The sequence below is a fragment of the Lynx canadensis genome, chromosome C1 (genome assembly GCF_007474595.2).
Source record: "Lynx canadensis isolate LIC74 chromosome C1, mLynCan4.pri.v2, whole genome shotgun sequence".
Classification (NCBI taxonomy): domain Eukaryota; kingdom Metazoa; phylum Chordata; class Mammalia; order Carnivora; family Felidae; genus Lynx; species Lynx canadensis.
Window position 1 is genome coordinate 16,682,935 of NC_044310.1, and position 27,651 is coordinate 16,710,585.

Here is a 27,651-nt window from a genome sequence, read left to right on the forward strand (position 1 = left end):
CCAACTGGACAAAGCTCTGAGGTAGGGAAGCCCAGGCTCCTGGTAGCGGGGGGAATGGAGGTAGAGGAGAGGGAGTTCTTTCCCTGGCTGTAGCAGCCTCCCTTGGACCTATTTGGGAGCCCTGAGGGAGGCCTGCTCAAGAAGCCTCAGCTTATTAGCTGCAAGGAGTAGAGTCTGGCTGCTTGGGCTGGACCCTAGTTCCCAGAGATTAGAGATGGAACAGAGTGGAAGTGAGAGGCTTCCAGAGGAGAAGGTGCAAGGGGGAGCCCTCAGGATTGAAAGACAGATGCAGTGAGAAACAAGCACTGGATTCAAACCTGAGTTTGAATCCCAGCTTTGCCATTGATTTGCTGCATGGCCTCAGTGTATCAGTCAGCTATTGCTATAACAATGCTGCATAACAAAACCACCCCAAAACTTAGTAGTTTACAACAATGAACATTTATTTTCTCACTCACTGGTCTGTGGGGCAGCTAGGGTTTAGCTACTCTGCAGCAGGGCTCTCTATTCTGGGCAGGACTCCAGAATGTGGGTTGGATTCAGTCTGTTCCATATGTCTCCCATTCCCCTTGGACCGGCAGCCACCCGGGCTCGTTTCTCTTATGGTGAATGCTGGGAGCACAAGTGGCCGGGCCAAGCCATGCCACACAAACACATGCCTCTGCTTGGGACACAGTCACCAACAGCAAATGAGCCCTGCAGAGTTACTTGGCAAAGGGTGTGGGTGCACAATCCTGTTCCAAGAGGCAGAGCTGAGATAACTGATCCAACCCATCACACTCGTGAAAATCACTGCCTCCCTCAGGGCCTCCATTTTTCCACCAACTTGTGCATCAGAACTATACGAGAGCTTTTCCAGAACACAAGTTCTTGGCCCTACCTCAGACCTGCTAAATCAGAAGTCCTGGAGTGGGCTCTAGGAATCTGCATTTGTAACAAGTGGCTCAAGTATTCCTTACCGTGAGACAAACTCGGGAAACCCGGGTCTAAGCAAGTCTAAGCCCCTGTATGCCCTCAAAGCCCTGGGGCTTTCTAGATCACAAACACCCTATCTCCCTCCTCTTTGTTTCAAGCCCCTTGACAAGCTGACTCTCTCACAGATGGTCAGAGCCCAGCTGGGGCCTGTGCAGCCACACCACGCCCTCAGCACATTATCCCCATTTGCCAGATAAGGAAACAGAGACCCGGAGAGATAGAGCCATTTATGCGAAGTCCCACGAGTAAGTGGCCTCAACTAGGATATAAATTCAGAACTATGTGACTGCAAATCTATACTAGAGAAGACACAGTTCCTGCCCTTGGGGATTGATGCCCTGGTTGGAAAGACATGGATACAGCATCTACATTAAAGATGGAATGAATAAGGGCCCAAGGATGTACATGGGGAGGTGAGAGAGATCACAGGCAGGAAAGATCATTTCCTCCTGGAGAATGGGAGGAGGGCAAGTCATGGAAGGCTTCCTGGAAGAAGAGGCATTTGAGCTTGGCTTTGGAGAATGGAGAAGCTTGTAAGAAAAAGAGATGGAATCCTGCAGGGAGGAAGGTGTCCCAGGGGAGGGAAGTGCGGGAGGCAAGCCGGAGGGAGAGTTCTTTTTGTTCCTCTGCACATGTTCCCTCTGCCTGGATTGCTTTTCTCCTCACTCTTCTTTCAGACTTTAGCTCATCTTTATTGGCCTTCCTGACTTGGTCACACCCCCAGCACCATGGCCCTCAAGCTTCCCTGGTTGAGATTTTAGCCTTAGGCCTTTGATCGTGGCGTTCCTGTCTGTCTCCCCCGCCATCAGCACGTGATGGTACACAATGGGTCTGCTTTTCCTCACCACGGTTTTCCCGGCACCTGGCCAGGGGCACACCACAGTGAATGCTCAGTGAACATTTGCAGAAGGGCTCAGGGAAGCATGGAGTGAGGTGGGGTGTAGAGAATGACGATAGTCTGGAAAGCAAGGCTGGGGACTTGATTTCCAGACAAATGCATTCAGTGGTCGGTTTTAATCAGACCCTAAAATTCAACATATAAATATCTAACTCATTGCCTTAAAAGGAAAAAGTATTCTTTTTGGGCAAGTGACTGGGCCTTGCTCACACTCCCTTGGCATTCACTGGGGCCAGAGCTGCCTTCTGACTTCATAAAGCCGTCATGCCACCTTCGAACCACACTCCGCCATCCTGGAACGCCTTTCCGCCCTGTTTTCACGCGTGCTCTCGGGGCCCCCTGGAGAAAGGAGGCCAGGCTGGGCCGCACATCCCCACTTGAAGGAGGAAGAAACAGGCACGAGGAGAGGCCACGCATGTGCCCAGGGCCACTCAGCTGGGAAGGGGCAGGCGCAGGATGCAGTCTGCTGTCCAGAGTCTGTGGCCCTCGACACAAACAAGCAAGACAACCCAGGGGATGGGAGGGAGGAGCGCGGGCATCGGGGCGGGCGTCCGAAGAGAGCCTCTCTGTGGAGGTGGTATTTAAGCGGAGATCCAAATCACAAGGCGGTGACGGCCTTGCAGACCCGGGGCGCGTGTGGCACTTCTGTAACGTGGGGCTCGTCCTCAGGGACAGCGTCCAGGACTCTTGGCCGCCCTCCGGGGCTGTGATGGATACCACCTCACCCGGAGCAAGCTCCGGGCAGCCGTGCCCCTGCCCAGTTTGAGACGGGCCGGGAAGGGTCTGGGTTTGGGAGTCTGGCACACAAACCTGGCTTAGGATCAAGCCTGGACGCTCGCTGGCGCAAAGCCTTAGCCAAGTCACTTAGCCCACCTCTGAACGCATCTCCTCGTGAGTGTCACCGCCCCTCCTTGCGGGACGGCTGGGATGTTCTGAGGTCATGTCTCAAGGTGCCTCCCAGGCTGCCTCCCAGGCTGTCTGCCTGCAGCAGGCAGAAAGCAGAGCTCGTCTTTTATTCACCCGGGTCATAATAATGGCTCGCATCTATCGAGTGTTTACTGTGTGCCAGACACGGGCCCGAGTCCTTGGCGGTGAATCTCCACATCGACTCCATGAGGTGGGTCCCCTTCTTATCCTGTCTCATGGGTGAGGACAGTAAGGCATCGGGAATATAGGGACTTGCCTGCAGTCACCAGGCAGGCAGTGGCAGAGTGAGTAACGTCACCGCATATTTGGGGCCCCGTGCTGGCCGGACTGAAGCTTCTGCAGAAGTGGGGCAGGCTGTGCGCATGGGCCCATTCACACCACAGCCTGGCTGGCAAATGCGGTCTTTGGCATCTCCTACACTCAACAGCAGATTGGCCAGTTAGGAAGCTCCCCTGTTGTCACATCCTAGCGGGTCGTGTGGGCGAAAATGCGTCCTGGGTGCTGAGCTCGGCCCTCGTCCCACACCGCACTTTCCGAGTTGTGTGACCGGGCTGCACGGGAGACGTCTCTTCTCCGAACCTCAGTGTCCTCACCTTCAAAATGGGTATTGATCTATCACTGCAGCTTTGCCAGATGGTGTCCGGATTAGCAATCGTGTAGACAGAGCGCCTAGCACACGGTAAGTACGTGGATAAGACATGTCAGCTAGGCCTCAAACAAAATCGGAAGGTGTCTCAGTTTCCTACTGGTGCTATGACAAAATACCACAAACTCAGCAGCTTACAATGAGACGCAGCTCCTGTCTCACAGCTCTGTAGGCAGAAGACTAGTGTGGATCCCTTCAGGCCCAAATCAAGCTGTCGGCAGGGCCACATTCCTTTCTGACGGCCCTAAGGGATGATCTGTTTCCTTGCTCGGTCAGGTGCCAGCAGAACTCAGTGCCCCGGGACGGTAGGAGCGAGGTCTCCCTTTCCTTGCCGGCTGGCAGCTGCCCTTAGCCCGCAAGACCCTCTCTCCAGCCCCTGCACGTGCCCCCCCCCCCAACTCAAAAGCTTCAACAGGGCGTCAAGTGTCTTCAGGCCCCAGCTCTCCGGTTCTCTGACTCTTTGCTGGGAAACGTTCTCCTCCTTTAAGGGCTCAATAGATTAGATTGGGTCTCCCTGGATAATCCAGGATAATCTCCCCATCTCAAGGGCCATAACCTTAATCGCATCGGCAAAGTCCCTGTTGCCACGTAAGGTAACATGTTCACAGATTTTGGGATTAGGATGTGGATATCTTCGGGGGTCTGCCTGTCGTCGAAGGTAACATAAGCCAAATTAAAACACATCAGCATCGGCAGGGGCCCTGCAGGGCAAACCTTTTTTTTGTTAGAGAGAGGAAGACCGAAGCCCAGAGAGGTTCCTAAGTAGCTGTCCAGGATGACACAGCAGGTCCGTGGCAGAGCCAGTCTCCAGACCCTGGCCCGGTGTCACGGCCCCTGCCCGTGACACCACTCCACATGGCTTTCTCATGGAAAGACTTTCAACTTTCCAAAGCCCCTTCTGCCAGCGTGTTCTCCTCTGATCCTCCCGCCCTCCTGGGAGGCGGGCATACAGTGGCTTCGTCTCTAGAACTGGCACGAGCGTGTACTCACCTACTTCTCTTCCTGGGGGCCAAGAGGATCAGAAGGAGATATGGGCCAAGAGAGCCCCCAGTGAGGCCCAGGCCTGGGGAAATGAAGAGAGAGGGAGAGGGCACTTCCCTCCCCAGGCCGAGCCCTCTGCACGCGTCGGCCTCTTTGATCCCCCCAAGCTTTCTGCGGGGAAGGCACTGCTGGTCTAGAGTAGCAGTTAAGATTGAGTTTGGCTGCATATAACAGGAAGAAAAGTAAGAGATGCTGTTTGACAATCAACCACAACACCAACGGCATAAAAACAAGCGTTCACCTAGCTCACAGGTCTCCAGCTTGGCCAGGTGGGTTGCGGGGTGGGGGGGAGGGGTGGGCAGGCTTATTCATACGTTTGCACTCCCTCTACTCCGGGGTACTCGGCAGCTCTTGGGATATTTTCAGGGCCTTATGGCATGTTTGAGGTTGACTGCTGTCAGACTGTCAGGATGGTCCTGGCTGAGACAACAAGGGCAATAACTCTGTTCTCTGTGTCTCTTCCTCATCAGGTCGGCCTGGGCATGTTCTGATGGCAATCACAGGGAACCAAGACAGCCAGCAGATATATGCAAGGGCTTTTCAAGCTCTGCCTATATCATGTTTGTTTATACCCCATTGGCCAAAGCAAGTCACATGGCTAAGCCTAGAGTTGGGGGGCAGGATTACACAAGTTATAGGGCAAAGAGTATAGATACAATGAGGTGGTTAATAATACAACCAATCTACCATCGTGGCTTAGACAAAACGGAGGTTTATTTTTCTTATATGTAAAGGATGTCAGAAGACAGGAGTTTGGGCAACTCCATGGAATCATGATGGATCCAGGCCCCCCAGCTCACAGCCTCTTGTCCTTTATAGGCCAAAATGGTTACAAGAGCTCCCGCTATCACATCCATGTTCCAGGCAGCAGGATGGAAGAAAGAGAGTGAGAAGGCTCTTCCCTTTGAAAAAAACTTCCTAGAGGTCCCACATATTACATTAGCTTTATGTCTCATTGGCACACATATTGTCACATGGCCACTTATAGCTACTAGAGAGTTTAGGAATATGTAGTCTTTCATTTGGGCACAATGTGCCTAGCTAAGAACCAAGTTTTGTTAATTTGACAAAGAAAGAATGGGTATTTGGTAGGCAGTAAGTCATATCTGCCACGTCCCATTTTACAAGTGAGGAAGCTGGACTCAGAGTGAAAAGTAACTTGCCTGAGGTCACACAGTCACCTGGGCATTAGAGAGCTAGGATCTGAACCCTGAATGCTGCCTCTTCTCCCTTCGACCACCGTCACCACCATTCAAGAGCCTTTCTGAGCTCTCAGCTACTCACAGGGCTGCTTAAGAGTCTGAACAGCCCAGGGGCACCTGGCTTGCTCAGTTGGAGGATCAGACGGCTCTCGATCTCAGGGTGGTGAGATTGAGCCCCACGTTAGGTGTAGAGTTTACTTAAATTAAATAAATAAAAATTAAAAAAAAAAAAAAAAAAGAGTCTGAGCAGCCCAGACAGCGACATATGGCCGACGTCCCGCAGCCCCTTACTCTGGACCAAGTCCTATGCTAAGCACTTTACGTGCCGGTTTTCATTTAACCTCCCAGCATCCATGCCATTGTCCCCATTCTATAGAGGAGAAACTGAGGCACTGAGGGGTGAGATATGCTGCCTTGGCTACCGGATTTGAAGCTTGGGCTGTCACCATCTTGCTAGTCCAGGTGCTGGGGTAGGACTGGGTCCCACTCAGCAGCCAGAGGTAAGATCAAGGCTGTTCAGCAGCCCCCTAGGAGGTGGGCCATTGGATGTTTCCAGCATACCAAGCCCAAGGCGTGGCCTTAGTCTCCTCGGATCGTGCTTATGGCTCCCGCCAAGTACTCAGGGAGAAAAAACCAACCTGGGCGGTAGAGTCAGGCAGGCCTGGGTCCTGATCCCACCAGCTGAGGACAGGAGACTTGACCTGATTCTCGCGTTCCTCATCTGTGAAGTGGATGTGATGAACCCCACTCCATCTGATTGGGTAGCACCCAGCAGGTGCTGTTAAATCTATGCCGAATCAAGGGAAGAATGAACGTGCAGATGAACAGCCACCCTAGACAGGAGCCTTTCTCAGGTTCAAGGAAAGAGATACTATCTCCTGGACCTGATTTTTGTTGTTATGGGGGTTTTTTTCCCCAAAAATATATTTCACAAACTGCTACTTCCAAAACACATTAATAGCTGTTATGTGAAAAAGAGGCTCTAAAGCCAAATGAGACCTCAACCACCCGGTTAACCGGGTCTCTCCCCTGCAGGACTTCTCAGAGCCTTGAACAAAGGAGTGTGCAGTATGAGTGTAGCAGGGGTCTAGAACTCTGTGTTTCTCTGACTTTCTTGGCCACAGAGCTCCTTTGCTTCGTAGAAAAGTGCCACCTTGGCACCAGTTCCCAACTATTCCTTCTTTTCTGTCCACAGCCCTGTTTGGTCCCATCAGAAAGAAACGAGGCCCATTTTCTGGACGTGTTTTATTTGTGGAAATTCTGTTGTGACAGTTATGATCAGGCCACCCAGAATTGCAGTTGGATTGTCAGGAGTTTACTGTATTGCTACAGTTAAAACAGCTCTCCCATTATCCACCGGAAATTCTAGGAGTCTTGTCACGGGGAAGGTGTTCCTGCTAGAGACCCTGGAGAATGCAAGCACAGTAATAATTGACTGTTGTGGCATTGTTGGCTGCCTGGTTGGCAGGAGGCTCCGTGTGACATCGCAAGTGGGCAGGGGCTCTGAGGGAGAGCCAACTGCCCATCATAGAAGCTGCGCTGCCTTCCCCCGGCCGCTGCCGGAAGACGTTGCTCCAGGTCCCAACCCCCAAGGTCAGTGACTCAGACAGCCTCCTGAGGGTGCCAGGAAAGGTGAGAGGCTGCCCTTCTTTTTCTCCTTCCTTCCTCCAGTATATTGATGAATGCTTCTTCTGAGCCACACACTGTTCCAGGCACGAGGGATAAAGGGTTGAATAAGAGAGATGAGATCCCTGCCCTCAGATAGTGTTAGTGCTACAAAGTAAAGAAAGCTGGGGGGGGAAGGCAAGTGACGGAGGGGGGCAGGGTGGGTGGACAGGGAGTGCTCTCTGAGGAGGGGCGGTTTAGCTGAGATGTGAGTGAGGCGGCCATGGAGATCTGGGGAACGAGGTGTCCAGGCAGAAACACTGTGGGGCCAACGCACACATCATCAGGAAAATGATGACCTTGGTGTGATTGGAAACAGAAAGGCGGCCAGTCTGGATGGCACTTGGGAGTAAAGGAGCAAGTTGCAGGTAGCTGGCAGGTGCCGGGCAGATGGGCCCTGAGGCCACGTGGGGCATCCGTGCGTCATTCAGGAGGTGGTGGGAAGTCAGGTGCAGTGAAGACGTCACAGATGCAGCGGGATCTGCTACTGGGGCTTGGGGTGGGGTCTCACACCGCCAGTGCTCAGCGCCTTCTCCCACTGCTCTAAGCTCCCGGTGTCTCCTTACTGGTGAAAGGGGAAAGGCCAAACACACTCGGGGGTCTCCTTCCTGCCTCAGAGCTCAGGGCTGCGGAGGTCAAGCTGGGCAAGGTCCAAACCCACTCCCTCTTGAAGTAGCCAGGGTCACAGGCCTCCTGTCTTCCTGCCCATCAAAGGCTCCTGGTCCCAGAAGGCTCTGAGAGGCCACCTGACTCAACCCCCTTGTGCCCTGAGAGGGAGACGGGGCACATGCGGAAAGCACTTCCTCAAGTCTCAACTGACGAAGGGACTGGACACTCCCCCAGGGCTCGCTGGGGACAGCAGGGCCCCTGACCACCTGCTCCAGCCAAGCAGGCCCTGCCTGGCCAGGCTCCCCTCTTCCCCTCTCGGCCACAAGCCTCTTTTGTGCTTACTCCCTGGGGCTCCATCTCCTTGCAGGGGTCACAGGGCACCACTGACCCCAGCCCCCTGCCGGTGTGCCCTGCTGGTAATTGAAAATACCAGAATTCCCTGAAGACCAACTTACAGGGAAACCTGATACCCCAGGGTGGGCGGTGGACAGCAGGAGGGATGGGAGAACATCCAGCTGTTCCCTCTTCTCCGCCATTAATCCCCCTGGATTCCAGGAGAAAGGCCAGCCCCGCTTGGCCCCCACTGGCCCGCCTTGATCATCTTCCCAGCAAATGCCGCCTCCTTGCCACGCCCAGGGTTACGGGACTTATGGGATCAGAGCCCGGGTTAGCTGCCTGTAACCCAAGCCTGCCGGCTAAGCCCCCCAAGCCCAGACCCCCATGGCTGTGTGGGACCCGCCCCCATAACAGCTGAGCTCCCGGAGCCGAGGAGGGCCGGGCGGTGGTGGGTAAGGTGAGTCAGCGGGAGCCGAGTGGACTTAGCTTTGCAGCAACAGGATGGGAGCCGGCCCAGGATGTCCTCAGAGGCCCTCTGAAGTCCCCTGGTTTCCAGACCCCCCCTGCTCAGCCTGCATCAGCTGCAGCCAATAGAAGGGAAGGGTGTGTTGGACTTGGGTGGGCCTGGGTTCAAATCCCAGCGTCACCGCCTGATAACCGTATGACTTTGGGCAAGCAAGTTACTTCCTACCACAATGCCTCCATTTCCTCTTCTATAAAATGGGTATAATAAGAATACCAGCCTCATAGGGTTAGTATGAGTGTTAAAGGAGTTCACTATGTAACGCGTTTGGAAAAGCACCTGGCATAGAGTGAACAGGTGAGAGTCAGGTGTGGGCCTTCCTTACGTTTTTCCACTGGGCGTCATGGGGCATACAGGCATTGTCGAGATAACGAGCTCGTATGTCATTTGAGGAGCAGGTTGCCACTCCTTCTGCAGCCCTTCTGTGGCTCCCCAGTGCCTTCAGGACAAGGCAGTCTCCTGGGCAGCCTACAACTTCTTGTCCCCCTGCTTTAAGACCCTCCAGAGCTGCAGGCTCCAGAGGGAGTTAGCCTGGGCTGATGAGAGGGGCAGTCTCTGCAGATGCCAGGCCGTGAGAAGTAATTTGGTGGATGGAAGATCTACTCAACTGGGATTCAGATGGTCTGAGATCTTATTCCAGCCCCTACCTGCTGTGTGATCTTGGATAAGTCACTTTCCTTCTCTGGTCCTACATCTACTACTCCTCAAAGTGTGGTCCACAAACCAGCAGCATCAACTTCCCGAGGAGCTTGTTAGAACCGTGAATCCTCAGGCCCCACCATGTATCTTGGTTGGGGGGGGGGTGCCCAGCAATGTGGGTTTTAACAAAGTCTGGTTATCTCCTTATCCCCCCTCAAGTTTGAAAAGTGCAATCATCTTTAGGGATGAGAGGTGAAATCACAGGGAAAGAGGGGAAGGGAACAGCCTTGCCCCTTCTCAGGCCTGCATCACCTTGGCCGAGTCCTGACACCGGGGCTGGGACCCAGGAGCTCCAGCCTAGAGCAGACACTCGTTGTGTGAAACAAATATGCTTTCTCCCCTTAGGCTGCGAGCGCCTGGAAGGCAGGGACCCTGAGAGGTTCCTCTCTTGGGCCCCAGAACCCGGCGTCATGCTGGCATCATAGCAATTCTGTGAATTGACATCTTTTTTCCAGCTTTATTGAGATATTATTGACATATAACATGTGAAAGTTTAAGGTATATGATGTGATGTCTTGATACATGTATACATTGCAAAACGATTACCACAGTAAGGTTAGTTAGCACCTCCATCCGACCGCTCACGTAACTGCCATCTTCGGGTGTGTGGTTATAACACTTAAGATCTGCTCTCTTTACGACTTAACTGTTACGCACTATAGGATTGTTTATTATAATCACCAAGCTATCCGTGAGCTCCCCAGAACTTCTTAGAGCTAGAAGTTTATACCCTTTGACCAGCATGTCCTGACCCACAGCCCCTGGTACCATCCTACCCAGTTGAGATGTTCGCTTGTTTGTTTCTATTTGTTTGTTTGTTAAGGAAGCTTTACGCCCGGTGTGGGGCTCAAACTCACAACCCCAAGATCAAGAGTCGCGTGCTCCACTGACTGAGCCAGCCAAGTGCCCCTGGAAATGTTTTTAATGATATCTCCCTCCTGCTGGTGCCAGGCACCGTGGTGAACTCTGTACATGTATTTCTCCTTTTATGCTCATAGCATCATTGCCAGGTAAGGGTCCCCATGTGACAGGTGTGGAAACTGAGGCTCAGAGAGGTTGAGAGAGCTTGCTGAAGGCCACAGCACGGGGGAGGGGAGGGATGAGGATTTGCCGGCAGTCTGATTCCACCCTCCGGCTCCCAACCACCAAGCCGGACCCCTTCCTGGGGCTGGATTGGAACCTTCCCACCAGGGAAGATTCTACGGGTCTCCGCGGAAAGCGCCAGGTGACTGAGTTCACGTAGTTGTGGCTTAATGGCAATACTGCTCACCCAGGCTTGTGGGTGCTGTGTGTGTCCGATGCTGCACAGATACGACGGACGTGCAGTGACGGCACACTCTGTCAGTGGAAGTGGGCTGCAGCAGGCGGGAGAGGAGGGTGGACAGCCTGGCCTCACGGGGGAGCCGGGGCCTCCGGCAGTCCAGAAGAACAGAGTGCTCAGCTCCACACAGAGGCAGCTCCGAAGGGAGAGACGGGGCTGGGCTGGACACGGGGTCAGAGAATGAGGGCACAGTTGCAGGGACTGCTCTCAGGGCCAGCAGGGAGCATAGCTGGGGGCAGGATAGCTCAGCTCCAGGCCCAACTGAGCTCGTCACTAGCTGTGTGACCTTGGGGAAGTCACTATGCTTCTCTAGCCTCAGTCTTCTCTTCTGCAGATTGTGGATCTTAACCCCCATCCCACATTGTTGTCGAGAGAACCGAATCAGGTGACACGGGGCAGCTGCTCAGTGCACAGTGGCAACACCCCAGTGACCCTGGTGAACGCTCACAGCCACGCTGAGCTTTGGACAGGATCTCAAACACCCGCTCCCCACGACAGCCCTCAGGGGGCACGTTGCCCTCAGGCCCATTTTACAGATGAGGAAACTGGGACACTGAGAGCTCTGACTGCCCCTCCTTTGTGCTCTGACAATTAACCTCATCAATTTCTGGTGAGCATTTGGCCGGAGCCGGGCTGACGGCTCAGTAGCAAGTGCTGTACTAGTGAAGAGCCTGACGTTTCGGGTTCAAGTCTAGCCTCCACTGCCTTGCTTCATGACCCTTGAGCAGACTATGCAATAGCTCTGAGCCTCAGTTTCCCCCTCTGTAAACTGGGGATACTAATAGCCCCTAGCTAATGGGGCAGTTGTGAGAATTCTCTGCTTCACCTATGTTAATAGGCGTAAAGAGCCTGGAACAGCGCTGGGAACAGAGTAGGGGCTCAATAAGTGTTAGGTTAGTGGCTTTATCATTGCTATTATTACACACATCTGCACAGCCCTGAAAGTCCTTCAAGCGACTTCGTGGAGCAGGAGAAACATCACTTCCGGTCCCCAGGCATCTGGTGAGAATGCATTGCTTTGCGCAGCCACTTACTATCTGGATAGCCTCGGGCAAGACACTTTACTCTGGTTCTCAGGCTTCCCATCTGCAAAATGGGCCGAAGGAGGTCTGCTTCCTAGGCTGTTGTGAGGATTAAATGAGGTAATATGCACGTCCACATGGGCATAGCACAGGGCCCAGCGTGTAGTAGGGCCCCTTCGCTCACGTTGGGGTCTCCTGATTCTCTGGGAAGCATAAGGAAGACAGAGTACGCTGTTTGACTGAGGGAGAAACTGCAGGGCGCAGGGGCCTGGTCTTCCCAAGAGGCCTGCTGCCCCAGCGGGGCTAGGGCCAAGCTGAGAGCCAGACAGCACTCTTGTGGTGCAGAAAGAACAGAGGCTTGTCAGCGATGCCTGGACCAAGCTCCAAGTCAAAGGTCACAGTGCTGCCACCCTGTCTCGGGTGTCTTGGGCCAGTTTCCCACAGGTACTTGGCACTGGAGGGAAGCCAGACCCGCTCAGACTCACGCTGGCCTCTGGGCTGATCCAACTCCAGGCGGAGGGCTGCCCAGGAAGAACAGGCAGGCAAGGAGCATTCGAGCTGCAGGACCCCAGGGACCTTCCAGCCTGTTCATGGTCCAGAGGAAGAGGCCAGGTCCAGAGGTGGGAGACAGCTTGCCTAAGGTCACACAGTCAGCGAGCAGCAGGCCAGAGAGCAGAGCCTGGGTCTTCTAACCAACACCCTGGGGAGGAAGGGACAGAAACAGAGCAGCGACCGGGTGAGCTTCGGGTCCCGATGAGCTCCTACCGGCTGCTACTTCACACTCAGATCGGGACAAAGCCGCGGAGCAGCAAGATTGGGGTGAGGGGGAAAAGGGTCCCTCTCACCCTTCAGACACCCTGGTGTGGGCCGAGACAGGGCATCTGCTGGTCACACACTTGCCCAAGATGCTCCCTTCACCCTGGTGAGTCCTCAGCCCCTCCCGAGACCATGAAAACATTGAGCCCGGAAAGGCAGGGAGGCTCACTGCAGTGAGGAGTGACCGCCTAGGGAGGGGCTGTGCCAGGAATCCACCCCTGCTCTGTCCAATCATGGGGCAAACACTGCATTAGCAGACCTGGGTTCAAATCCCAGCTCCCCTACTGAGGGTGTGGGGGCTCTGGGATCTCAGGACCCCCTTGCCCCCCTGAACTTCGGTTTCTTCCCCTGTCAGTGGGGCTAATACTGCTCCCTCACCAACGGTCAGCTCAGGAAACACATGTGAAGGGCCTAGGGCTGTGGTTGACACATAGTAGGTTTGGTCCATTTGAGAAGGAGGCAAGAGACATGGGCCTGGGTGCCTCATGAGTCAGGAATCAATAAAAGGGCTGTGTGTTGTGAGCTCCCCATGTGATCTTGGGCAGCTCACAACCCTTCTCCGGACCTCAGTTTCCACATCAGTAAGATGCAGGAATGGGGTTAAGTTATTTCTCAGAAGGCTCCAGCACTAAACAAGCCGCCCCTGACTTCCTGTCTCCTTCGTTTAACCACCCTCCGTGATGGCTCTAGGAACACTAGGGGGAGGGAGGGAGGGAGGGATTGATCTTATTGAGGTTTACATACAGTTAACCATTTTATTTTTTTTTAAGTTTGTTATCTTGAGAGAGAGAGAAAGTGCCAGCAGGGGAGGGGCATAGAGAGAGGGAGGGAGAGAAAAATCCCAAGCAGGCTCTGCACTGTCCTCGCAGAGCCCGATGCGGGACTCGAACTCATGCCCCACGAGATCGTGACCTGAACCAAAATCAACAGTTGGATGCTTCACCGACTGAACCCCCCAGGCCCGCCTGCAATTAACCATTTTAATGTGTACAATTCCGTGGCGTTTAGTACATTCACAGGATTGTGTGACCACCGCCTCTGTCTAGGCCCAAAACATTCTCATCGCCCCAGAGGAAAACCTACGCTCAACATTCTCTGTTTCTCCCCTACCCTCAGCCCTGGCAACCGCCAGCTGCTTGCTCTCTGGATTTACCTGTTCTGAATTATTTCACATAAGTGGAATCATAAAATATGTGACCTCTGTGCCTGTCTTTCACTTTGCATGTTTTTGAAGTTCATCCGCGTTGTAGCACGTGTCAGTACTTGCTTCGTTTTTATGGCTAAATACTCTTCTATGGTATGTGTATACCATTGTGTGTGTGTCCATTTGTCTGTCGGTGGGCATTTGGGTTGTTCCCCTCCTTGGGCTGTTGTGAATAATACTGCCGTTATGTGTACTGACATGTGTAAGTATTCATTTGAGTACCTGATTTCAATTCAGTAAAATTAGGAGTGCAAATGCTGGGTAATTCTACATTTAGCTATTTTTTTTTAATGTTTATTTATTTTTGAGACAGAGAGAGACAGAGCATGAATGGGGGAGGGTCAGAGACAGAGGGAGACACAGAATCTGAAATAGGCTCCAGGCTCTGAGAGGTCAGCACAGAGCCCGACGCGGGGCTCAAACTCACCGACCGCGAGATCATGACCTGAGCCGAAGTCGGACGCTTAACCGACTGAGCCACCCAGGCGCCCCTACATTTAACTATTTTTAAAAAATTTTTTAATGTTTATTTATTTTTGAGAGAGAGAGACAGAGTGCAAGTGGGGTAGAGGCAGAGAGAGAGGGAGACACAGAATCTGAAGGAGGCTCCAGGCTCTGAGCTGTCAGCACAGAGCCCAACGCGGAGCTCGAACCCACGAACCGCAAGATCATGACCTGAGCCAAAGTCGGATGCTTAACCGACTGAGCCACCCAGGTGCCCCATTAACTTTTTTTTTAAGCTTATGTATTTATTTTGAGAGAGAGAGAGTGTCCACAAGCATGGGGGAGGGGCAGAGAGAGGGAGAGAGAGAATCCCAAGCAGGCTCCAGAGCCCGATACAGGGCTCAGACCTACAAACTGTGAGATCGTGGTCTGAGCTGAAAACAAGAGTTGGACTCTTAACCAACTGAGCCACCAGGCACCCCTACATTTAATTTTTTAAGTAACTGCCGAACTGTTTTCCATAGTAGCTATGGATTTATTTTTATGTACTTATTTTTGGCAGTCATTTTTCTTCAATGCTGAGGGCACATAGTAGGCCCTCGGTGCACATTCGCTGGAGGAACAAATGAATCTCCCACCCTCTCTGCTCCCCTCTCCCAGAGCCCCATCACCATGTCTTGGGTCTGTAAGTTCCCTAGTCCAGTAGACTGTAAGTTCCAAGAGAGAATAAACACCTTTCATCCAAACACTTTGAGCCAGGCCAGAGAAGGGCCCAGTGCATCTGTCTCTCACTTGGTGCGGCTTGAGCTCCCCAGGGATGGCCAGAATTGTCAGTGTCTGAAATCTGAAGGTGCAGCATCCACGGCCCTGCACAAGTCCTGCTGGCCCCCGTCAGCCCCCTAGGCAGGCTGTGTGGCCTCAGCCAGATGCCTTCCCCTCTCTGATCCCACACTCTGTCTGGGCACCTCTAGAGTTGGGACAGAATCTGTATGTACCCTCTCACTGCTGCTCCTGACCCTTGGCCTCTGACCTGTCTTCCAGCTCCGTCGGCTGTGTCCATCATGCACCCGGTGAGCCGCACGGTGGACAGCATCACCCTGTCGTGGTCCCAGCCTGACCAGCCCAACGGCGTCATCCTGGACTATGAGCTGCAGTACTATGAGAAGGTACCTGTGCTCCTGGGCCCACTCCCCACCTCCACACCCCTGGGCCTGCGGTTCTACCCTCCTCCGAGACTGGACACCCTGGTACAGCAGAAAGAGCACTGGCCTCAGAGTCAAGCTGCCTGGCTCAATTCTGACTCCAGTCCTCCCCAGCTGGGAGACCTCAGGCAGGTGCCTTGACCTCTCCGAGTTGCGCTTTTCTGGTCTGGGCCATCAGGCCAGCAATCTCAGTAAAATGGTCAGGGCCCTTTCCTCACCAGGACCCCCTTCCTCTTGACTCCAGTGGGCCTGATGTTCTGAAAGAGCTGGTTTCCCAGAAAGCTTCCCCCATTCTGAAGCAGAGATTTGAAAGTGCTCCAGAGAGCTCTGTACAGGGCAGGAGTGGAGCCTCCTCCCCGTGTTGCTCTGATTCCAGCTAAAACACTTGTTTCCATTTGCCTGGGTGCCATTTGTAGCGGGAGAGAGCGGTTTCTCTTTGAGCTTTTTTTTTTTTAATTTTTTTTTTTTTCAACGTTTATTTATTTTTGGGACAGAGAGAGACAGAGCATGAACGGGGGAGGGGCAGAGAGAGAGGGAGACACAGAGTCGGAAACAGGCTCCAGGCTCTGAGCCATCAGCCCAGAGCCCGACGCGGGGCTCGAACTCAAGGACCGCGAGATCGTGACCTGGCTGAAGTCGGACGCTTAACCGACTGCGCCACCCAGGCGCCCCCTCTTTGAGCTTTTAATTCAGACCTTTAATTCTCTCTCAGGGACCCCTAGGACCCAGGGACCAAGGGTTAGAAGCCACTGGTGTTGTAGAAGGAGCATTGGACTGGGAGTGAGAAGCCATAGGTTCAGGTCCCAGCTCCAACCACAACAGCTGTGTGACCTTGGGCAGCCATCTTTCTCTCTCTGAACCTCAGTTGCCTCCTGTATCAAATGCAAACAAGATTGCCTCTCTTGTTGGCAAGACTGGGGGCTGCACAGGTCAAGGAGAAAAGGCAGGGACAGTACCCAGAATGGCTCCCGGCCCTAACAGAGTGTACTTTCCTTCCTCCCTTCTGCCCTGCCTTTTGCATGGTGGGCAAGAGCTACACAACATGAGGCCAGGCGAGGCCAGTACATTTGAACTTGGGGCCTGCATGGTGTAGGGGCCAGGGGGTGGATGGAGCAGCTGGACATCAGAGGCTCAGAAAACTCTCTCTTTTTGAGTGGAGACTTTTCTTACCTGCAGCCTAAAGCATCAAACACCCACAGAGGCTGTAAGAGCCCCTGGGAAAGGTGTCACTTGGATCTCATTCAGACTAAAGTGTAAATGACTACAGAAAGCGCTTTAGTTGAGGGTTGGGAACTGGAAATGAATAGAAAGTCTCTCGTAAGGGTTGAGAGGAAAAGAGGTGGAAACAGTACCAGCCACCACTGCTGGAGCCCAGCCTTCGGAGGCCCAGCCCGCCCTTCCACTCTGTTAACTGCAGGCTCAGCCAAACTCTGGTGAGCCTCAAGACGTTTTCAAACACCTATCCAGCCTCACCCAGCCGGTCTGTGATTGCTTGTTTCCTCGCTCATCCTTTGCTCTAGGCAGTGCATTCTGAGAAGCCAGGGACCACATCTGTCCCATTCACCATCTTCTCCCCAATACCCTGGGCCCAGCACCAAAGAGACACTTGAGAAATATTGGTTGAATGGATAAGTGAATGAATCCCCTCCCACGGCCTGTTCCTCCAGAGTGGGGACCTTGCCTTACCTCTGCCATTTCCCCAGCCTGGCACACAGTAGGTGCTCACGAGGTGCTGCTGGATGGCCCAAGGTGAGGACTATGTGAGGGAAGCAGCCCCACCCCTCACTGGGCCCTGGAGGGCCTTGAAGGAGCCAGGCATCCTGTAGCCTTAGCCAGACCAGCTGCTCCCAGGCCCAGGAAGCCCCAGGCCCTACAGAAGCCAGCATTTCCACCCCCTCTGGCGGGGACAGTTCAGCACCTCAGAATTCAAGAAAGAAAGGGGGGGAAAAAAGCTAATTAAGAAGCTTTATGATTAAACGAAACTGAAAGTGTTTGTCCCCGAAGATTAGAGCGGAAATGAGGAATCCCGGCGCGGGTCCTGCCTACGACCCATTTCCTACCGAGGCGGGAGGGGCTGTGGAGGCTGACGGAGGTGTGAACCAGGAGGTGGCTCTGCCCTACTTTCTGCCGCTGCCCCGCATCCCCAGGCCCCTGCCGAGGTGGCAGGCCCAGCAAGCCCTGCAGCGGCCGCGGCCACCACCTGTTCGCGTTTCATGAGCACAGAGCACGTGCCAAGCACGCCACCTCCGTCGTCTCGTTCCTCCTTGCGGCAAGGCCATTCACCCCCCTGGACGGGAGTGGAAAGTGAGGCACAGAGAAGGTGTGTGACCTGTTCAAGACCACCCAGCTGCTAAGTGGCAGAGAAAACAGGCTTCGCCTGGCTCTCCTGCTTCCTCCCTCCCCATTCACCCTCCCAGGGGTGCTTCTGGGATGACTGTTAAAGGGTGGACAGGGCCAGGCTCTGAGGGGGATCTTAGAGGGGCGAGAGAGGGACAAGCCTCAGGTACAGCTGTGATGAGACATGGCGCTGCCCTGTCAGCCCCTCCTGCTGGGCCTGGGGTGCAGTGAGGGGCAGCCTGGAATCTGCCAATGGGAGAGATGGACACTGGTTCATTCAATATTCGCTGTCACCAACTTTGGGCTGGGCCCTGGGCTGGGTGCTGGGAGTACTGAGATTAGCCAGACATGCCCAGAGGCCTCAGGGCCTTCACCGTCCAGGGGAAAAGACACCTCCAGACACAAATAGCCATGAGACGGGTGTGACACAGTCACAGAAGGGCAGGCAAAGATCTGTCAAGGCACCAAGGAGGGACCCATGGTCTGAGTATAAGTGAGGGGAAGTCTTCATTCCAGTGACATTTGAGCTGAGCCTCAAAAGTTGCTAGGAGTTCACCAGACAGACAAGTGATGAGAGCAAAGTCATTCCAGACAGCAGAAACAAGACACGCAAAGGCCCTGGGGCAGGAGAAGGCAAGTGTGGAGGAGCAATATGAACAAGGGAGAGATTAGCGGGGAAAGAGTTGGAGAGGGAGGCAGGGCTGGGTTGTGGTGGGCCTTCCATGCCTTTGGAGTCTGGATTCAATTTAAAGTACTATGGGAAGCCGGTGGAAGGTTCTGGAATGATGTGATCTGACTCAGATTACGTTTAAGATCCCTGTATCTTGCTGTGTGGAAAACAGAGTATAAGGGGGTCCTGGAGACACAGACCCTTTTGAGGGCTCTCGTGGGACACCAAGTGAGAAATGATAGTGGCATGATGGAGTAAGGGCCGGCAGCACAGATGGTGAGAGGCCTACAGATTCAGACAACCTTTTGAAACTCAGGGGACCAGGGAAGTGTGAAGGACAACTCCCAGTGGATGGTGGTGCCTTTTCCTGGGGCCAGTGTGGGTTCGCGATTTGCAGGTGTAGGTATGGTGCTCGCCAGGAGTGGAAAGGTATAGCCAAGAACAGACAGGAGAGTGTGCAGAGGAAAAAGAAATGGACGGATAGAATCAGGAGAGTGTGGCAGAATTAAGGGGAGAAGGAAAAAGGAGTTGATGAAAATGTCAGAGGAGATGCCAGCACAGGGGTAGGAGCAGTCTCGGTCCCCAACCTCTCAGGCTTCCTAGGTCAACCTGGCTGTCCCATCAGGGAGGGACCTCCAAGATGCAAGATGGCTTCTGACAAGTCCACAGCCGGCTCTTACCTAACACTTGGGAATCCTCCTGATGCCTGCAATTGATTTCTTTAATGAATGCTCCAAATCTTCCCAGGTAGGGAAGTTAGGCACTGAGCCTTGCAGTCCCGTGTGGGCCCCACCGCCACTATCTTTTCCTTCTTTAGAAAGGGCTCTTTTTGGAGCGGGCTCTCCATTTGGCCTTTCCCCAGCTCCACTGGGATTTCCCAGCCTGCCCGGAGCCCGGAGCTAAAAAACCACTTTGCTGGAAGGCTCCTGGATGCTGCTGACAAATGGTGTTGGCCAGACCAGGGCTGGCTGTTTCCATCAGTTCCAGTGTCCTGGGGGAGGTGGCCTCCTTTGGCAGCTGCACCAAAGCACACAGGTTCGTGCTCCCTTTGGCTCCCCCAGAGCTCCGGGAGAAGAGTCATTTGTGACGCCACCTATGGCAGACAGGTCCCTATAGGCCTCATCGATTGGTGTTTATTCAACAGAAATTTTTAGCTGGCAGAGCAAAGGGGAAGAGAAGGTGGGGGAGGCGGGGATGAACAGTGAAAGTCCAGGCTGCGTAGGTCTCTGCCCAGTGTACGTGGAGTGGTACCTACATGGAGAGATCTATTCACTCACTCATTTATTCTTGCATTCATTCATCCATTTAATGACCATTGAGGAAGGCTTGCTCTGTCATGGCATCGATAACTATGATGGCCAATGTTTGTGAAGTCCTTATGTGTACCAGAAACGATACTAAAAGCTTTGCCCGTTTTTTTTTTTCCTGTTGAATCTCCATACCCACTCTGTGTGGCCTATAGTATTTTATCCCATTTTAAAGATGAGAAGACCGAGTCTCATAGGGCTTAAGAAATGCTCCCAGTGCCTCATTGGCCCATAGTCTTGGGGTAAGGATTTTTGAGCTGAGGACTGGTAGATTTCATACTAGATGTCTTCTCCTAACCTGTCAGTGCTTAGTCCTTATTCAGGTAAAGGTGTTCCAGCCACGAGGGAGGAGATAGGGGGCTCTAGAGCAGCTCCTTTGTGCCAGACACTGCCTGGTCACATTTCATCTTTACAACAGCCCTGGGAGGTTGGCATTTAGTGTTCCTTTCCTGGAGTAGAAAACAGGGGCTCAGGGGAGGGAAGAGTCTTTCCCAAGGTCACAATGCAAGCGAGTGGAAGAATCTGCCTTTGAAATGACTTCCCAATCCCCCGCTCTGTCCTGTTCCCGCTTTAGAGAAGGGATCTGCTAGTTTCTTTCCTCAATCTGAGGCACCTGTGCCACTGGCAGTTACCTCGCATCGCCATCCTACAATCTGGAACTTAAAACTTCCATCCTCTCTGAGTGGACACCCGCCCACTCAGGCTGCAGAATCCGAGCAGATTCCATGTTGGCTGGTGGCACCTAGTGGGCAATCTTGGTACTGCAACCTGGGTTCGTAGGTTGTTGAATGGTCTATCCTGTTTTTCATTTGTCGCTGGCGGTAGTTAGTGAGCACCTACTGTGTGCTGAGCCTGGGGGTCCCGGAGATGGATGGGACAAGGTGTCTGCCCTCAGGAAACCCACAGTCCTTAGAGAAGACACGTGCATATCGGAACAACAGGTGGGAGAGGAGAAAACGGACCTGCAAATCTTTTCTGGGACATCTGGGAAGTCTCTGCAGCAAATGTGGTACTTGTACTGAGTCTTGATGAATAGGGAACTGCCAGGCAGATGGAGAATGGATATTTCAGATAGAAGAAACAGCACTTGCAAAGTATCAGAGTGTCCAGGGAAGGTAGGGTTGCCAAATAAAATATAGGACACCAATTACATTTAAATTTTTTTAAATAATTTTTTAGTATAAGTATGTTTTAAATATTGCATGGGGAAAACTTATACAAAAAAAAACACCCTATTCATTGTTTATCTGAAATTCAGATTTAACTGAGCATCTTGTATTTTTATTTGCTAAATCTGGCAGTCCTACCAAGAAAGGGAAGGGAAGCATTTGGGTATGACTGGAGCCTGGAGGACCCTGTCGGGGGGGGGGGGGGGCAGGCAAGACTGGCAAAGGGCAAGTCATGAAGGGTCTGGAAAGCCAAGCCAAGGAGTACAGGCTTTACCCTGGGGGCATTGAAACAGGTCTCTTTGTGCAGGCCTCTGTGCTCAGTACAGGGAAACAAAACACAGCCACTTCCTTCAAGAGTTTACAGTCAAGATTGTGAGATCAGCCTGAGCCCAGGATAAGGGGGTGGAACAGAAACCCCTCCTGGGGCGTCCACAGCAAGTGCTCCAGGGCTCAGAGGAGGGGAGGCACATCTGGCTGAGAGGTCAAACAGGCTTCCTGGAGGAGGGGGCAGAGGAGCGAACTCAGGAAAAGAGGCTTCCTAGGTGCTGCTGCCCTCTGGGAAGGGTGAGGGGGTTGGGAGGAGGCACTTGCAGATCAGCCCTTGTCCAGCCCCCACATCCCATTTCTCACCTCCTTGCCTTTGCACCTGGTGCTCCTGGCCAAGAATGCCCTCCCCCTTTTTGACGTGGGTGACTTCTGTTTGTTCTTTAAAATTCCATTACGTAAGCCCCACTCTGCAGATAGCTTTCCTGGACTTCACCTGATGTCCCCCACCCAGGTGAGGTCCCATGCTCATTGTGCTTACACTACCAATATCCACATTTTATACATATGGATTCATTTTATTCTCTAAACAATCCTCTGAGGTAGCTGCCATTATTATTATCCCCATTTTACAGATGAAGAAAAGGAGGCAAGAGAGGTTAAGAAACTTGCCCAAGGTCACAAAGATAATAAGTAATAGAGTCAGGACTTGAACCCAGGAAGTCTGGCTCCAGTTTGTGATTTTTTTTTTAACATTTGTTTTAAGTTTATTTATTCTGAGAGAAGGAAAGAGAGCATGAGCCAGGGAGGGACAGCAAGAGAGGGAGAGAGAGAACCCCAAGCAGGCTCCACACTGTCAGCACAGAGTCCAATGCGGGGCTCAGTCTCACCACCCATGAGATCATGACCTGAGCTGAAAGCGAGAGTTGGATGCTCAACCGAATGAGCCACCCAGGCGCCCCCCAGTTTGTGATCTTAACTTCCATGCTATGATTCCTGTAATAACATTGCGCCCACTGAATTTAATTGTTTTGAGAGAGTTTTTGCAAGGGCTCTGTGCATTGCACGTGTGTATGATTGGCACGGACAATCAGGTGGGCATTTTTCTGCACAAAGGCTCCTAGCTTCCATCAACTTCTCAGAGGGGTTCATGATCCTCAAGGTTGAAGTCTCCACACTGTTTTCCTGAACTAAGCTCTGTGAACCCAGTGCCTGTGCCTTAGTCCCTTGGAGTCCCCAGGGCCAAGTGCAAAGAGGGTGTTTGGGGAAAGTTTGAAGGGTAGCTGACAGATGCCCGAATGAGCATCATCTAGATTGGCAGACAGCTGCATCCAACTCAACCACATCCCTATTCCCACAGCAGCTAATCTGTGCCTTGTCCTGTGCTCCTTGGGTCACCCTGAGCAGTGCTGAGGTCAGAACTGGCATTCTGCAGGGTGCCGGGGGGGCTCAGTAAGTTAAGTGTCCGACTTCGGCTCAGGTCATGATCTCACAGTTCGTGGGTTCCAGCCCCGCGTCTGGCTCTGTGCTGACAGCTCAGAGCCTGGAGCCTCCTTCCGATTCTGTGTCTCCCTGTCTCTCTGCCCCTCCCTCCCTCACACTCTGTCTGTCTCTCTCTCTCAAAGAATAAATAAACATTTAAAAAAGGGGGGACACCTGGGTGGCTCAGTTGGTTAAGTGACCGACTTGAGCTCAGGTCATGATCTCACTGTTTGTGGGTTTGAGCCTCGCGTTGGGCTCTGTGCTGACAGCTTGGAGCCTGCTTTGGATTCTGTGTCTCCCTCTCTCTCTGTTCCCCCCCTGCTTGCAGTCTGTCTCTCTCTCAAAAATAAATAAAGATTTTTTTATAAATAGATAAACAAACAAACAAACTTAAAAAAAAAAAGAATCGGTATTCTGCATCTCTCAAAGGAAAGAACATTAGGTCCTGGGTACTCAAAGCCTTGGACATTAGAGGTAGCTCCATGTACTCCATTGTTTTCTTTTTTTTTTTTTTTTTAAGCTTATTTATTTTGAGGAGGGATGTAGGGGCAGAGAAAGAGAGGGAGAGAGAGAATCCTAAGTAGGTTCCGCACTATCAATGCAGAGCCTGACACAGGGCTCAAACTTACAAACTGTGAGATCATGACCTAAGCCAAAATCAAGACTCAGATGCTTTAACTGACTGAGCCACACAGGCACCCCTACGAACCTGCTTTTGAGTCCCAAAGCAGCCACCAACTAATATGTGACTTTGAGCATCATTTTCCCTGTCTGGGCCTTAAATCTTGCCTCACTCGAGTGTGCTGTGGCTGAACAGGGGTCCTTGCACTTAACCTATCAAGGCATGGGGCAGGGAAGTAGCTGCGGAAGTGGGTAAGGGAGGCCCTCTTCCTGCTGTCTCCCAAGAACTCACAACCTAGACCTCAGAGTCTGCACATAGTGACCCCTCAGCATCTGTGTATCAGTCAGCTATCACTGAGGATAATGCTGCAAAATACACAATCCCCTAAATACGATGGCTTCCAAGTGGCTATTTTTCTTGGTCATTGGTTGGAGTCTGCAAGTCAACTGAGGTGGCCCTGTTTCAGCATAAGAATTAGGTCACGATCTTCCCTACGTGTTTCTCATTCTGGAACCAGCCGCTACCCAGGTTAAGTCCCATCATGGCAGAAGGCAGGAGCACAAGAGGCCAAGCCAACTCAACAAACACGTATAAAACCTCTGCTTGCATCATGTCCTCTAGAATGTTCCATGGGCCAAAACAAGACCATGGACAAATTTGGCATCCACAAGGAAGAGAAATACACTCTGCCTTCTTTTGTGGGAGGTGTTGGGAAGTCACATGCAAAAAGTGTGGGTGTGCAATTTAGTCATAGGGAGAGAATGAAGAATTGGAAACCACAGATGTTTATCCAGTGACCAACCCCCCCCCCCCACCACAAGTGGCAGGAGTGGGCACTGGGCTCTGGGCACACCGTGGGCAACAACCTTGCTAATGGTCTTCTCTGTTCCTCGGCAGGAGCTCAGTGAGTACAACGCCACAGCCATAAAAAGCCCCACCAACACGGTCACTGTGCAGGGCCTCAAAGCCGGCGCCATCTATGTCTTCCAGGTGCGGGCACGCACTGTGGCAGGCTACGGGCGCTACAGTGGCAAGATGTACTTCCAGACCATGACAGAAGGTAAGCAGCAACCAGAGGGCAAGAGGCGGGCACTGACTCCACAAACAGAATACATGTAAAGGCAACTGCTCCTTCAACGTGCCTTTGCACAAATCAGAAAAGGCGCCCCCTCTTCTAGATGTCAACCTTCCCTGCTGGTTGGGAACCAGTCATACAGAGGTGCTATTTTCTGTGATTTGGAAAGCATATGGGCTCCTCCATTGCTATCGTGTCAGCCACTCCCTTTCACAGGACTCTCAGGAGCTCAGCCCTAACTTGCAGACACACTCTGAGCAAGTCATTTCCCTTTTCTGGTCCAAATTTTTCTCATCCACAAAATGAAAGCATCATATTCAGTCTTTGAGAGCACACCTATTTCATCCGTACACTCCTCCAATGACTTGCAGTTGGATTGAGAAGAATTCTAAAGTTCAGCAGCAAGAAGTGCTGGGATGGATTAGTGATGTCTGCCCTGGACAAGAAAATGGGAGGTTGCAGCCCATGTGCTGTGTGTCTCCCATTGCGGGACCACATGGTCTCTAAGTGCCCTTCCTATTCTAATAGTCTTTGAGGAACAGCAGAGTTAAGAGTATGGGCTCTGATGCCAGCCAGACAGAGAAATTACAGTGCTGATTCAGCCCTAACTGTGTGTCCCTGAGCAACTCACCTTACCTCTCTGAGTCTCCGTTTTCTCATCTATAAATGGGGATGATAACAGCTATCTCATTGTCAACATCATCATCATTATCAAATTAGTGTAAAGATGGGGGATAAATATCTGGAACCTGGCACAGGGTTGGCCGTAGCTCTCACACGTAGTTAGCGCTTGCCAAATCATAGTTAATGTCATAGTTGTCACTGCTGTGAGTCTGGGAGCCCTTTCACCAACCAATGAAGCCCCAAGGCAACTTTCCTTATAACCAGACTCCAGCATCGCTTCTTAGCATCAGCTTCAATCACTGGCCATGGGCCTTGGCCTTTGCCTAGCTGGATGTCTCAGAGGCTTAGACCCATGAATTCTTGTTTTATCACAAAAATTCTCCCTAATGGCTTTACCATCTCTTCCAGGATGCTAATGGTACCTCCTCTATAAAGCCCCACTTCCTCGTGGCCAGCATTTTCACCTTTGTAGACCTCTTGCATGTTGGATGAGTGTCATTGACCTCGAGCCTTGGGGGACTGTCCCAAGATGCTTTCCTTACTAACTCAACAAATATGTGCTGGTGCTAAGGACCCAGGATTTATCTGGTCCCTGACTTTAATGAGCTCCTGTCTGGTCATGGAAGTAAATGAGAAGTAATAATAATAAAATTTAAAACAATGATGGTGTTGATGGCATTGAAAATGTACTGAGTGGTTTCCAAAAGCCAGACCAATGCTGAGTGCATTTTATGCATTATCTCATATAAGCCTGTGGCCTTGGGTCAAACAGACCTCGGTTCAAATGCTGGCTTTGGCCACTTTGTAACTGTGTGATCACATGCAGGTCATGGCATCGCTAAGTGTCGCTTCCCACATCTGTAAATGGGGTGATCTTCGGCACCGAATCACAAGATTGTTCTGAAAATCAAACAAGATACATAACATACTTAGCACAGTGACTAAAACATAAAATACTCAATAACAATAATAGTTAATATTTACTGAGTGGTTGCTACCTGCCACATGTCCTTCTAAGTGCTTTACACAACAATCCTATGAGCTAGGAACTGTTAATCTCCCCACTTTACAGATGAGGAAACTAAGCCACAGAGAGGTAAGTCCCTTTACCAGAAGTCACAGATAGTAAGTGGTACTGCCACTTAACCCAGGGAGTCTGGCCTCAGAGTCCGTGCTTATAACTGCCTCTCTGTAGTTATAAGTCAGCTTCTTATCATTGTTGATTTTCACATCAACATTGATATAATGCCCATTTTATAGATGAGAAACTGAGGGTTGGAGCAGTCCATGGACTTGTCCAAGGTTACCTCTGAGCGAGTACCGGCCAGTTCTCCATCTGGGCATGTGACAGGTGCTTTATCAGGAGCAGGAACAGAATCTGGGGATCCTAGGAGACCCAGCCAGGTGGGGAACATTAGGACTCCCAGAGCCAGGCTGACAACAACGTGCTTTCTCCCCCAGCCGAGTACCAGACAAGCATCCAGGAGAAGCTGCCACTCATCATCGGCTCCTCGGCGGCCGGCCTGGTCTTCCTCATTGCTGTGGTCGTCATTGCCATTGTGTGTAACAGGTGGGTGGGTGTCTCCAGCCCCTTTCAGGGCTGGCTGAGCATCTATTCAACCATTCCTGAATAGCGTCTGTGAGCCAAGGAGATATTCCCATCATCCCCAGGGCCAGGGAGAGGCTCGCACAGGCCTGGATACCCTCCCTCCTACCTAAACGGCTGCCATTGGCTACATCCCTCTGGGCTCAGAACATGACTACATGTTGAGGCCCCTACATGACTAGGGCCACAAGTGGGGTGTCAGAGGGGAGGTTGAGGAGCTCAGATAAGGCCCACTGGCTTTGGTGGCAGGAAAGACAGAAAGGATGTAGATGGGAGGAGGTGGGGGAAGGGGAAGGGACATCCCAGGTGGCCGGCACAACATGTGCCCAGGCAGGAGGTGGGACTTGTTCCTGACTTCTGCAGGGCATCATGCAAAGACCCTCTCTTCCTCCTTAGATCCCCACTTTATAATAGACTGGGCTGTAAGGTCAGATGGACAGAAGCCCCTGGGATGTCTGGGGCCATGGGCGATAACTTTGAAAGGGGCTTGGCTGGAGAGGGGATGGGGAAATGGTGAGCCTGGATTTGAGGTGGGAGAGGTGGGAAGGGATGAGGGCGGCCAGGAGGGGTGAGGCTGCTAGGCCAGGGGCAGGCAGGGAGCCCCCTGGCAGGGGTGTGGTTTTGAGGGCCTGCCCTCCCTCTTCCTATCACCTACTGTGGCTCCCAGCTCCCCGGGGGCTTCCAGGTGGCTCCAGCCCTTTGCTCTTGTTCCAGAAGACGGGGGTTTGAGCGTGCTGACTCGGAGTACACGGACAAGCTGCAGCACTATACCAGTGGCCACAGTACGTACACCCCAGCTGGGCCGGCGCCCTTGGGCCCCTCACTCTTAGTTCCCAGCAGCCTCCCCAGCCTCCTTCCACTGCCTCCCACCATGCCGCAGCCAGACTGAACGTTAGGCTGTTCTCTGAATGGGCCAAGCTCACTCTTCCCTCTTAGCCTCTGCACATGCTGCCCCCTCTGCCTGG

The 27,651-nt window shown here is 52.5% G+C and overlaps 1 protein-coding gene across 2 annotated transcripts in view; it reads left to right on the forward strand.

The window, feature by feature from the left end:
- Positions 1 to 27,651, forward strand: part of EPHB2 (EPH receptor B2) — a 124,613-nt gene that overhangs the window by 83,220 nt on the left and 13,742 nt on the right. Inside the window, exons 5-8 of one of the 2 annotated variants that reach the window (XM_030327133.1) lie at positions 15,370 to 15,494; positions 24,279 to 24,441; positions 26,542 to 26,650; positions 27,401 to 27,468. In XM_030327133.1, the coding sequence (XP_030182993.1) occupies positions 15,370 to 15,494; positions 24,279 to 24,441; positions 26,542 to 26,650; positions 27,401 to 27,468 (465 nt within the window). The remainder of the gene's footprint in view (positions 1 to 15,369; positions 15,495 to 24,278; positions 24,442 to 26,541; positions 26,651 to 27,400; positions 27,469 to 27,651) is intronic. The other variant, XM_030327134.1, reaches the window with a different exon arrangement.